At 52.2% G+C, this 12,414-nt stretch overlaps 1 protein-coding gene across 1 annotated transcript; it reads right to left on the bottom strand.

The window, feature by feature from the left end:
• Positions 1 to 699: 699 nt before the first annotated feature.
• Positions 700 to 7,116, bottom strand: LOC142861189 (uncharacterized). The gene is made up of 4 exons (XM_075993428.1): positions 6,122 to 7,116; positions 4,561 to 5,281; positions 3,509 to 3,621; positions 700 to 746 (listed from the first exon to the last, which is right to left on the bottom strand). The coding sequence occupies exons 1-4, from the start codon at positions 6,885 to 6,887 to the stop codon at positions 700 to 702; spliced, it is 1,647 nt and encodes a 548-aa protein (XP_075849543.1). The 5' UTR covers positions 6,888 to 7,116.
• Between the last annotated feature and the right edge of the window lie 5,298 nt (positions 7,117 to 12,414).

Below are 12,414 nucleotides of genomic sequence, written 5' to 3' on the forward strand. Positions count from 1 at the left end.
CTACAGTGACGGTCACCACGCAGCACAGATGACTGTGAGCTGATTGTTTTCTCAGAATGAGATTTCAAAGCATGCAGTGAGAAAACACGCAGTTCCTGTCTTTGCTGTCTTCTGTTTCTTCTTTGGTCAGTAAGAGCCAGAAAAATCCGTGTGGAGACTATTGCTCATGGAACTGTAACATCTTCTCCCAAATCCAATGAAGTCCTAGCGTCCCTTTGTTAAGGGCTGTGTGCTCAGCCAAAATCTGTTTCCCTCCTCTTCTAACAGAAGTTCTACTTTGGCTACGTGCATCTGTCACTCCCACCTGCCACAGAGACCGTGGGCCTCCTGTTCAGAGAGTGGATCACTATTGGCCTAACCAATCACAGCGGTCCCAATGCCAGGCGCACAGCTGCTGTCCGATGGGCATGTGACCCAGCTTTGGACAACGAGTCATGAGGGAAAATCTGGGGCGTTCTGTGAAAAGCTTGTCTTCTTTGAGAGAGCCACAGGAAGGCTGGCTCCCTTCTGCGAGCCCGGAGCGCTCTTGTGCCTGTGCACAGCCGTGGCAGCCACCAGCAGCACGCGGGCCGTCAGCCTGCAGACTGCCAGCACCCCACGGACGCCACGCAGCCGGTGGGCAAACGTGGGACCCGTGGCTGTCAACCTGCAGACCATTCTGTGCCAGGAATTTCCCTCCCCCACTCATTGTTAAGAGGGTCAACATTGCTCTCCTTGAAGGCAGCTGGCGTTGGGTTTCCCATTGCCTGTGGCAGAAAGCTAGCAAATACGCCAGGCCAAACAATCTCCTTTCGAACAGGCAACAGGCACCATCTTCAGAGTACTTTATCAGACTCCTACTAAGATCTCTTTTCCACATGGCTAATGCTTTTACCTGGGAGCTAACGTGTGTGTGTGTGTGTGTGTGTGTGTGTGTGTGTGTGTGTGTGTGTGTGTGTGTAGGGGCTGTTAGGGACCGGCTTCCTGCACCCCGCCAGGCAGACGAACAAAGACACCAAGGATGCAATCACTCAAGAGGAGCTTTATTTTCTGGCTAGCCAGGGTCCAGGCCCTAGAGTGCCAGCGCAGTGGCCGCTCTTTCAGGCAAGGACCCTGACCAAAGCTGGGGCTGCCCTTTTATTCCCCCTCCCTCTTGAACACCTGCGCTGTACAAGCTGATTGTGCGTGTTAGTCTTTAAAATGATTGGTGGACTGGTAGCCCGCCGGCGGCAAAGGGGGCTTTCTCCCTTATCTGGCCCCATACCTATGCGTCCAGCTGCAAGCAAGCGATTCTCAGAAGCAGAAATATGCGTTTAGCCGATAGCTCTACCTTTGGGCCCCAAGCTAGCAGTTTCCAGGAACCGATTACTCCTCCCCTGGGCCCATTTTCTGTTATCCGGGCTCGCACAAGTGAGCCAGCAGCTTTGGGGTGCAATCAGGCCCTTACATTCCCCCCTTTCTTTAGACCATTGACGAGCACTCTTGCTCGTCCCTTGTGTTTAGCTTTTGGTATTGTTGTTGCAACACTAGAAGCTGTACAGTGCTAATCCGCTCTTTTATAAATGCCACTAGTCTATTAACTAGACAAGGCCCAAACGTGAGGGCTAAGAGTATTATAATGAGTGGGCCCAGTAGGGTGGATATCAGTGTAGTTAACCACGGGGAGCTGTTAAACCAGGACTCAAACCAGCCTGCTTGCTGTTCGTGTTCTCGTTTGCGGCGGGCAAGTCCTTCCCTGACCTTAGCCATGGATTCTCTAACAACTCCCGTATGATCCGCATAGAAACAACATTCTTCTCTAAGAGCAGCACATAGTCCTCCTTGCTGGAGGAACACTAGATCTAGCCCCCTCCGGTTCTGGAGCACTACCTCGGATAGGGAGGTTAGTGACTTTTCTAGGTGTGAGATGGACTCTTCTATTCTCGCTATATCCTCATCTATGGCTGCTCTTAGGCTATGAAACCCCTTTTGCTGCATTGCCAGGGAAGAGATACCAGTTCCTGCTCCGATTGCTCCTAAGCCAAAAAGAGTAGCTAAGGTTATGGCTGTGATGGGCTCTCTTTTTCTTCTAAAAATTAGGTTAGCAGCTCTTTGCCCTATCATACCCTCATACATTGTCTCTTCAGTGTGGTATATTATTCTTGGGAACACTAATACCATTATACAGTAATCTTCAGACTCATTGAAAATAGACATACTAAGGCAAGGAGTCAGACCGGTCTTGGAGCAAACCCACCACCCACCTGGCCCGGGGATAACCCACTTTGTTTTCTTAGATAGGCTTAGCGTCCTGTTACCCTTGGCACAGAGTGGTGCATGGCTGGGAGGCACTGTTCCTAAACAGGTACCTTTACCAAGAACTGACTGGAGGGTGAGTCCGGGGCCCTTACGATCCCACTGGCACGTTTTAGGGGAGTCTTCTGAAGACAGGTTAAAATAAGTGGCCAGCCCCACCGCCTCATAAAAGGGGAGCCTTATGTCATAGCACAACCAACAGGCCTGTGTGGCATTGGGACTTGTGCGGTTCAGTGCATTATATGCTGCTGTCAGCATTTTCCATAAGGGATCTGTGAGCTCTCCATCGGGCGATGGGCCTCGGGGACTACTTGTGCTAGCCATTAGTTTGTGGAGAGTCCCTTTGCTGGAGGTGGTCTGGGGTGCTGCCGGGCCGGGCCTGGCAGTAGCTGGCCATGGATGTAGTACCTGGTTGGGTCCTACTGCTATTGGGAGCGGGGTAATTTTAAGTTTGATATATATTAGTGAGCAAACATGCGGTCTTTGGTAGAGACATATCCCCCATGAGAGTCCTGTTATCCACCGCCTATCTTTCTTTCCCTTTTCTGTAAATTTTACCCTTATTAGGTTGCAGTCTCTGGCATACCTGTTTTTAGTACAAGGTTGGACATAGGACATGCTAATGAGAAGAGGTTGTGCCTGCCATTTCCATTCCCCATCATTGGTGGTCACACACCACCATTTGGCACAATAATAACTTCCAATACCCCCACACTGATGGTTTTCCTGAGGGGGCCGGAATCCCGGACAGGCATAAAACCCATTCCGGCTCATAGAGGTTCGTTCTATATCTTCCCTCCATGGTCCAGTTACCCAAGTACTGGGGATTGGGGCAGCACCAGGGCCTCCTGAGGATATCGCTATTGTCTGTGCTGGCTTTTCTAGGGGGTTGACTTTTTCTAAGTTAAAATATAAGTCCGGCCACCAACTGTTTAAGGGGGCCACCCCAGAGGTCACGTTCCAGACCTCATGGGTTTCTTGATTGACAATTTCCCATGTCAGACTATGGGGTTTGTGGGGATTGAAATTGTTCATCACACTTACAACACCCCCACCCATTAACAAAATGCTCTCAAGGAGATATAAAACGAACCCTGCATACATTTTTGTAGTGAGGTCCAATCTCCAGGTGCCACAGCCCCAAGTCTGAGTCTAGACAGTATAAGCAGTAGTCCAAGAGGAATAGGACTCAGCTGGCTTCTTGTGGCGCTGCTGCTACTCGAGTCAGCCTGACCTTCAGTGGGTTCTCTGGGTCCACCGTCACTCTCCACTGGCTCTGGCACCATTCTAGGTCGTTCTTGTTGGCTGGTCTTACGTGGGAGTGGTGTATCCAAGTTGATATGCCGTCTACCTTGAGAGCAGTGGGGGTAACGAGAATAATTTGATGAGGTCCCTTCCACCTGGGCTCCAGGGTTTTACTATTATGTCTCTTTACCCACACCCAGTCACCCGGTTGGTGCAGGTGATAAGGGAGGTCAGCATCTGGTCTTGCCGCATCGTATACGGCCTGAAGTGCTGGCCATATCCGACTGTGGACATGCTGTGAGGCCTGTACAGCTTGTAATATTTCTTTAGGGTGTTCTGGAAGTGCCCCACTGCATTTTGGCCTAGGCACCACTGGTGGGAGAGTACCATACATAATTTCAAATGGAGTTAGTCCCAGATGGTAGGGGGTGTTCCGGACTCGGAACAGGGCGAAGGGAAGGAGGGTCACCCAGTCTCCGCCAGTTTCTAGTGCCAATTTAGTCAAAGTCTCCTTTAGTGTTCTGTTCATTCTTTCTACCTGTCCTGAGCTCTGGGGGTTATATGCACAATGTAACTTCCAATTGATCCCCAGGGTTTGGGCTAATTTTTGATTTATCTGACTTATAAATGCAGGTCCATTATCGGAGCCCATTCCTTCTGGCACCCCGTATCTAGGGATAATTTCTTCTAATAACTTTTTGGCTACAGTTAGGGCAGCTTCATTTTTAGTAGGGAAAGCCTCGACCCACCCAGAAAATATATCTATCATGACTAGTAAATACCGGTATCCGTATTTCCCAGGTTTTACCTCTGTGAAATCTACTTCCCAGAACAGTCCTGGCTGCCTCCCCCTTTCCCTCGTACCTGTGTGAGTCCCCTTGGTTTTTCCCGGTTGCATAACCTGACAAGCTTGGCAGTCATGGACGATATCGGCGGCCACCTGTCTCTGTGACTTGAACCTCAACTGAGCAGTATCCAGCAGCTGGAGCATTTTGTTTTTTTCCTAAATGGGTGGTCTGGTGTAGATGCTGTAACACATACCGTCCCAAAGCTTCTGGCATTATCATGCGATGCTCTTTGTCCCATATCCATCCGTCTCCGCCTTGGTGTGTATTTTTCTGTTCTTCGGCCCAGGCTTTGTCTGTCTCTGTATAGGTGGGCACTGGGGGTATCTGTACCATTCCCGGAGGCGGCAGGCCGGGGCCCGTGTGTAGGACGCTTAGTGGCATGCCCTCGTACGCAGCCTTTTTGGCTTCTGCGTCTGCCTGCCTGTTTCCTTTTGCTTCTAGGGAGTTCCCACTTTGGTGTCCCGGGGTGTGGACTACCGCCACTGCCTTTGGCAGTAGGATGGCTTCTAGCAGGTGGAGAATCTCGGGCTTGTGCTTGATCTCTTTTCCCTCTGCCGTGATGAACCCCCTTTCTCTGTAGAGGGTCCCGTTTATATGCACCGTCCCAAATGCATAGCGACTGTCGGTGTATACAGTCAGCCTCTTTCCCTGAGCCCGGCGGAGTGCTTCTGTCAGCGCTATCAGCTCTGCCTTCTGAGCAGACGTTTCCTGTGGAAGGCAGGCCGCCCAGATAAGCTTGCCCTGGCTATCTACTATGGCCGCCCCTGCATACCTGTGTCCCTCTCGGACGAAACTGCTCCCGTCCGTGAACCAGATTAGGTCGCTGTTCGGAAGGGGGCGGTCCTTCAAGTCTCTCCGGGCCATCTGGGTTTCAGCCAGGATTTCGAGACAGTCGTGCTCGGGTGCTGCTGATTCTGGAACAGGCAGGAGCGTTGCTGGATTTAGGGTGGCGGGGGCCTGGAACTCGATGCGAGGTGCATCCAGCAACAGTCCTTGGTAGTGAGTGAGCCTTGCATTTGTGATCCATCGCCCCGGAGGCTGCTTTAAAACCCCTTCTATGGCATGCGGAGTAGTGACTATCAGTCTCTGTCCCAGGGTAAGTTTATCAGCAACTTTTACTAATAGGGCTGTGGCCGCGATCACTCGTAAGCACGCCGGCCATCCGGCTGCCACCGGATCTAACTTCTTTGACAGATAGGCCACTGGTCTCTTCCAGGGCCCTAGGGTTTGTGCGAGCACCCCCTTTGCAATGCCCTTTTTTTCATCTATATAGAGGTGGAATTCTTTGGTGGGGTCAGGGAGCGCTAGGGCAGGTGCTTTTAGCATGGCCGTTTTTAGGACTTGGAAGGCATTTGCCATTGTCTCAGTCCATTCCCATGTTTGCCCTGTTTTGCATCTTTCATATAAAGGGCGGGCCTTTTCCGCGAACCCCGGGATCCAAAGGCGGCAGTAGCCTACCGACCCCAAGAATTCTCTTAACTCTCGGCTCGAGGTCGGAGTGGGTATTTGTAACACAGTCTGCTTCATAGCTTCAGTCAGCCACCTTTGGCCCCCTCTTATCTTATACCCGAGATAAGTGACTTCATCTCTGCAAATTTGGGCCTTCTTTGCACTGGCTCTATACCCCAGCTCGCCGAGTGTTTTAAGTAAGTCTTTGGTACCTTTTAGGCAAGTCTGGGGGTCAGGGGCAGCCAGCAGCAGGTCATCCACATACTGCAGCAAGGTTACCTCGGGGTGGTTGGCACGGTACTCACTCAGGTCATCCTGGAGGGCCTCGTTGAAGAGGGTGGGTGAATTTTTGAACCCCTGAGGCAGCCTGGTCCATGTCAGTTGCCCATAGACCCCTCTCTCTTCGTCCTGCCACTCAAAGGCGAAAATCTCTTGACAGCGTGTCGCCACAGCCAAACTGAAGAAAGCATCTTTTAGATCTAGAACTGTATACCAGGATAACGTGGGAGAGAGCGAGCTTAGCAGAGTGTAGGGGTTTGGAACAGTAGGGTGGATGTCCAGAGTCCTTGCATTGACTTCTCTAAGATCTTGTACTGGTCTATAATCTTTTCCTCCAGGTTTCTTTACCGGCAACAGGGGTGTATTCCAAGCTGACTGGCATTTTCTGAGAATCCCACTGTCTAGGAGTCTCCGAATGTGGGGTGTTATCCCCGCCTTTGCCTCCCGGGACATGGGGTACTGTCTGACACGAGCCGGCTCAGCACCTGGCTTTAGTTCGATGTAGAGGGGCGGCCTGTGCTTGGCCCACCCCGTACCCCCTGTCTCAGCCCAAGCCATGGGAAATTCTCGGAGCCATTGATCTATACTGTCTCCCCTGCTCTTTGTGGGCTGGTACAGTCTATATTCATCCGCCTGTGTCAATGTTAGAACCTGGGTGACCCGGGGGCCGCTGAGGGGTCTGCCTTCATTGTCAGTTACCATTATCCCCCCCTCTTCGAAGTGAATTCGGGCCTTGAGCTTGGTGAGTATGTCTCTGCCTAGTAGTGGTGTGGGGCACTCAGGAATGACCATGAAAGCGTGACTCACTTGTCCTGTTCCCAAGTCTAGTCTTCTCTGTGTGGTCCACTGATATAACTTAGTTCCAGTCGCTCCCCGCACCCAGCTGGTCCTTTTAGATAATTTCCCTTTATCTTGAGTTAGTACAGAATGTTCAGCCCCGGTATCTATGAGGAAGTCTACTGGATTCCCCTCCACCTGTAGAGTTACCCTGGGTTCGGGGAGGGGAGCCGAACCCCGTCGCCCCTAGTCATCCTCTGCTTGACCCACCACCATGACCCCTTTAGATCCCCCCAATCCCTGCCCCCCTTTCTTCTTGGGGCACTCTTTTGCCCAGTGCCCATGTTCTCTACAACAGGCACACTGGTTCCTGTCAAGCCTCTCTCTCTGGAATTTGGGCCCTGCTCTGTTCTCTGATCTTTCCTCCCACCTTCTCTCTCTCTCAGCTAGCAAAATTTTAGCCATTTCTTTATTTGCTTTCCGCATCTCTCTAGCCTGAAATTTCCTGTCTTCTTGTCTTATCCTCTCTGTCTTTTCTTCTGATGTCTCTCTATTATTGTAAACTTTTTCTGCTACCTCTAATAGGTCCTGTAAGGTTTTCTCTCCTAGTCTGTCTATCTTTTGCACTTTTCGCCTTATGTCTGAAGCAGCCTGATTCACAAAGGCCATCATGACAGCGGCCTTACTTTCCTCTGAGGTGGGGTCTATGGGGGTGTACTGCCGGAAGGCTTCCATGATTCTTTCTAAATATGCTGCCGGGCTTTCTTCCGGGCCCTGACACACATCTCCTACCTTGGCCAAATTGGTCGGCTTTCGCGCCGCCATGCGGAGACCGGCCATCAGAGTCTGGCGGTAGACCCGGAGACGCTCCCTACCTTCAGCCTCATTGTAGTCCCACGGAGGTCGTTCAAGTGGGAACACTTGGTCAATTGTCCGTGGGTTCGTTGTAGGTCTACCATCTTCTCCTGGGACCAATTTCCTTGCTTCCCCCTGTATCCTTTCTCTCTCTTCCGTGGTGAAGAGCACCTTAAGTAGCTGTTGGCAATCATCCCAGGTGGGCTGATGCGTGAAGAGAACAGAGTCTAATAGGTTAATTAAATCTCTAGGGTTATCAGAGAAATTAGAGTTTTGGGCTTTCCAGTTATAAAGATCACTGGTGGAGAAAGGCCAATATTGGTAATTCTGTGTCCCATCTCCCCCCCGGGGTCCGACTGCTCGCAAGGGGAATGTTTTCACAGGCTCCGGGTCGGGGGTTCGACCTGTGCGCTGTCTGGTGCCATAGGCTGGCCCTTCTTCCCCTCCCACAGCACTTAGTTGGGGCACTGTTGCCTGGGAGATCGTGGGTGCTGTCCTGGGGTTATAAGGAGGAGGGGCATCAGGCTCGGTCAGCCCAATCAAGTCTGGGTAAAGGTTGGACTCCGGGAGCACCTGGGTGGATGGGGAGTCCTGCTGTTCTTTCTTAGTACTACCTCGCATAGTGAGGACCTCGGAGCACCCCTGGGTGGATGGGGAGCCCTGCTGTTCTTTCTTAGTACTACCTCGCACAGTGAGGACCTCGGAGCACCCCTGGGTGGATGGGGAGCCCTGCTGTTCTTTCTTAGTACTACCTCGCATAGTGAGGACCTCGGAGCACCCCTGGGTGGATGGGGAGCCCTGCTGTTCTTTCTTAGTACTACCTCGCATAGTGAGGACCTCGGAGCACCCCTGGGTGGATGGGGAGTCCTGCTGTTCTTTCTTAGTACTACCTCGCACAGTGAGGACCTCAGAGGACCCCCTAAAGGGCGGCACGAATGCTTGCATCCAAGGTGGGGGATCTCGCACTAAATCCTGCCAGACTATAATGTATGGAATCTGGTCTGGGTGCCCAGGGTGCCCAAAGACTTTCTCTTTTACTTTTTTTACCATGACTCTGTCAAAGGATCCCTCTCTAGGCCACCCGACATCAAACTCGGGCCATTCAACTTTACAAAGGGTGACTAGTTTGCCCCTCCTGATTTCCAGGGACAGACTACGGGCCCTTTCCCTCACGTCCTTAAAGTGGCCTGTTAGGAGAGAGAGAGGCGTTGTCATGGCTTGCCCCATGGTTGTGGCGGAGTCCTAGGGCGCGGGCCCCCCTCAGGGCTTAGGCTGGGGCAGGATTCCTCTGAATCTACTATGGGCAGGTGGTGGTACCGGCACTGGCCTAGGGCAGAGGCCTCTGGGGTGAGGATCCGACAGCAGATGACACAACGGGGACCTTTGGCCAATACTGGTCTGTCCCGGATCGTGGCTCTAAGGTCCTCCTCTGCTCCTCTTCGCAGGTTTCCTAAATTGAAAATCTTGCTCTCGAGACCCATGCACACTCTCACTCTCCCCGGTGGTAACAAACAGTGATGACAGACAAAACGTGATGACAGACAAAACGGACAACAGAAGCTAGACAGACTACAAGAGACAATGCCCTAACCTGGTCCGGACTTCCTTTCTCCGAATTCCTCCTGGCCCCCGCCTCTGGCGGCGAGACCAGTACCGGAGTCCTCCCGGAGCCAGAGGACGTCTCCGTCTGGCTCCGACCGGCGACCCTCCAGCGCGTCCGCCTAGGTCCTGTGCCGGCTTAGCAATCCCGGGAATCGTTCCTCGTCCTACTACACACTCGGCTAGTCCGGGTGTGGGGTCTCGCTCACTCCTCCCTCAGCTTTGTGTTCTACTCAGTGGATTGCAGGGGAGCCTTATCCCGGACGAGCCCCCAAATGTTAGGGACCGGCTTCCTGCACCCCACCAGGCAGACGAACAAAGACACCAAGGATGCAATCACTCAAGAGGAGCTTTATTTTCTGGCTAGCCAGGGTCCAGGCCCTAGAGTGCCAGCGCAGTGGCCGCTCTTTCAGGCAAGGACCCTGACCAAAGCTGGGGCTGCCCTTTTATCCCCCCTCCCTCTTGAACACCCGCGCTGTACAAGCTGATTGCACGTGTTAGTCTTTAAAATGATTGGTGGACTGGTAGCCCGCCGGCAGCAAAGGGGGCTTTCTCCCTTATCTGGCACCGTACCTATGCGTCCAGCTGCAAGCAAGCGATTCTCAGAAGCAGAAATATGCGTTTAGCCGATAGCTCTACCTTTGGGCCCCAAGCTAGCAGTTTCCAGGAGCCGATTACTCCTCCCCTGGGCCCATTTTCTGTTATCCGGGCTCGCACAAGTGAGCCAGCAGCTTTGGGGTGCAATCAGGCCCTTACAGGGCAGGGTATGGGTTGGGCGGGGGACGTCCTGTCACTAGGATGAGAAGCAGACGGGAGAAAAGCTCAATGCAACGCATCTGGAGACGTTACTGCTCTCCAAGGGGGAGGGAGGAGGGAGAGGATATTTTCACTGGGCGTATATCGCAAGCCAGTTGATAGGGGCTTGAAATATATGATTTTATTTAATCTGCATGATGGTTCTGTAAGGTATTATGACTGGGGCTCAGAGATTTCAAGTGACTTGCCCAAGGTAACACAGCCGGGTCATTCTGACTCTAACGTCCTGCCTCCAGTCCAATCCTCCTATAAGTCCTCCAGAAATATCGTAATTCATCTACTTTTCTACACCTCCAGGGTTACCACCCTGAGACAAACCCCATCATCTGTCTCCTGGGCCACTGCATGATCCATCCACCTGGTATCCTCCCAACTTCCCCCTTGTCCCTGTGCCACCCACTGTCTATTCCTTGCACAGTGGCCACTCTCCTGCCCACAGCAGTTCAAGAGCACCTCACCACACAGATGTAAACTCGTCCCTGCAGTGTCCTGGGATTTCTGTGATCTGGTCCTGCTGGGCTCTGCAGCCTCATCTGCACTTCTCACTCCACCCATCAAGCTCCACCCACCATGGGGGCTGCTCTTGGAAGGACCCAGGGCGATTCCTCACTCAGGCCTCTGCTCATTTGGTCTTCTTTGCCTAGGATGCATCATCATCCATCATCTCTTTGCATGGCCGACCCTTCCCACCTGCTGGTCTTGACGGAGGTGACACCCTCCCCACATCCCTGCTATTATGCAGTGATGGGCCAGTGCAAAGACCTTGGCAGCACCCAGAGCCCTCCAAGGTACGGGGTTAATTCTCCCAGAGGGACAGACACTTCTGTACACCACCATTACATTCTTGTCATGACCTTGAAGAGTGATACATTAGTGGGGGTGGGGAAATTCTATGGAAGATGTCTACAGGGGAGTGAATAAATCCTGGGCTTATTTGACTTTGGTCTCTCTGAGAGAGTAGGACTCCCTGACTACTTAGTAATTGACAGAAGAGAGCATTTCAGCACATTTTCCTCTGCCAGGCCTGTCTGCATCAACCCTTACCCATTTCTCCCACAATGAAAGAGGAATTACTCTTTTGATTGGCCAGAACTGGAGCACTGATGGGGTCACTCTTACCCATGGGTCAGGCTGCTATGCTGGGCACCCTTGAGTTTGCTTCCTGGTCCTGTTCACAGACGTCCTTCTTGCCGTATCCGCACATGGTGAAAGGGACAAGGAAGTTCTCTGGGGTCTCTGATAAGGGCATTAATTCTGTTATGACCCAATCACCTCCCAGAGGCTCTGTTTCCCAACAGTATCATCCCGGGGGTTAGAATGTCAATACATGAATTTTAGGGGGACACAAATATTCAGACCATAAAAATGTGTGAAATGAATTCCTATTTAAAATGCCATTGAAGTAAGCACAGAAGGTGGCTGTACAAGTAGATTCTTAGAATTGGGACGATGCAAGGATGGCAATTTCTGTGCCTGGGAAAGGCTCCCCTGTCAACTTGTCACTGCCTCTGCAGAGTCGGAAGGATCAGAGAGTGAGCATGTACTGAGCCGGTAGCCATGAAGTGCAGAGACATTTAGAGGAAATTCCATTAATTATGTCTGTCTGTGAGCCCCCGGGAAGAAGCAGCTACTTGTTCTTTGTGACAGTTAGCAATCAAACACGGGAGAGGCCACATCATGATTTCATATTCGAGGTTGGAAGAGGAAATGGGACAGACAGCAAGTGCAGCCACAGAAGAAGCACAATGTATGGAACGAATCTTCAAACTGGTAGGTGTTTGCTAAATGCGGCCCTTGCTGGGGCCGAGGTGGGAGTGCCTGCAGTGTCTGCATCCAGGGAGAAGCTGCCTGCAGGCAGCTCCAGGGCAGCGGTGGGGTCCATGGCTGTGGACCCCAGAGTGCGGCAAGAGCTGTGGAATCAAAGGGGGCGATGCAGACCCCGCACGGAGTGCTGCTGGGAGGACCTGCCGGCACGGGGTGGAAGAAGGGAGAAGAGAGCGAGTTTCAGCAACACCACCTGGGAAAGGCTGCTGACAAGGCTCCACAGTTTAGAGACCTGGTGAGGGCCAACGGACCCTAGATTCCTCTGCCAATTTTCCTCGTGAAAACCCACAAGGCTGAATTGCCAACCTCTGAAACTCACTGGCTTTTGCCGGTGAGCAAGGCCAACGTGCACTTGCAATCTGCCCAACTAGTGTCCCAGATGTGTCTTCTAGGTCAGGGGTCTCAACATTTCTCTAAAGGGACAGATGGGAAATATTTTCAGCTTTGT

Source organism: Microcebus murinus, chromosome 16 (assembly GCF_040939455.1).
Source record: "Microcebus murinus isolate Inina chromosome 16, M.murinus_Inina_mat1.0, whole genome shotgun sequence".
Classification (NCBI taxonomy): domain Eukaryota; kingdom Metazoa; phylum Chordata; class Mammalia; order Primates; family Cheirogaleidae; genus Microcebus; species Microcebus murinus.

Excerpts from the sequence above, each read along its gene's own strand:
- LOC142861189 (XM_075993428.1), bottom strand. The coding sequence starts at position 6,887 with ATGGTCATTCCTGAGTGCCCCACACCACTACTAGGCAGAGACATACTC. Across the intron at positions 5,282-6,121 it reads GGCCCTCCAGGATGACCTGA|AATCAGCAGCACCCGAGCAC; the intron begins GTGAGTACCGTG and ends TGCCTGTTCCAG. Across the intron at positions 3,622-4,560 it reads ATGCCAGAAGCTTTGGGACG|ACGGCATATCAACTTGGATA; the intron begins GTATGTGTTACA and ends CTCTCAAGGTAG.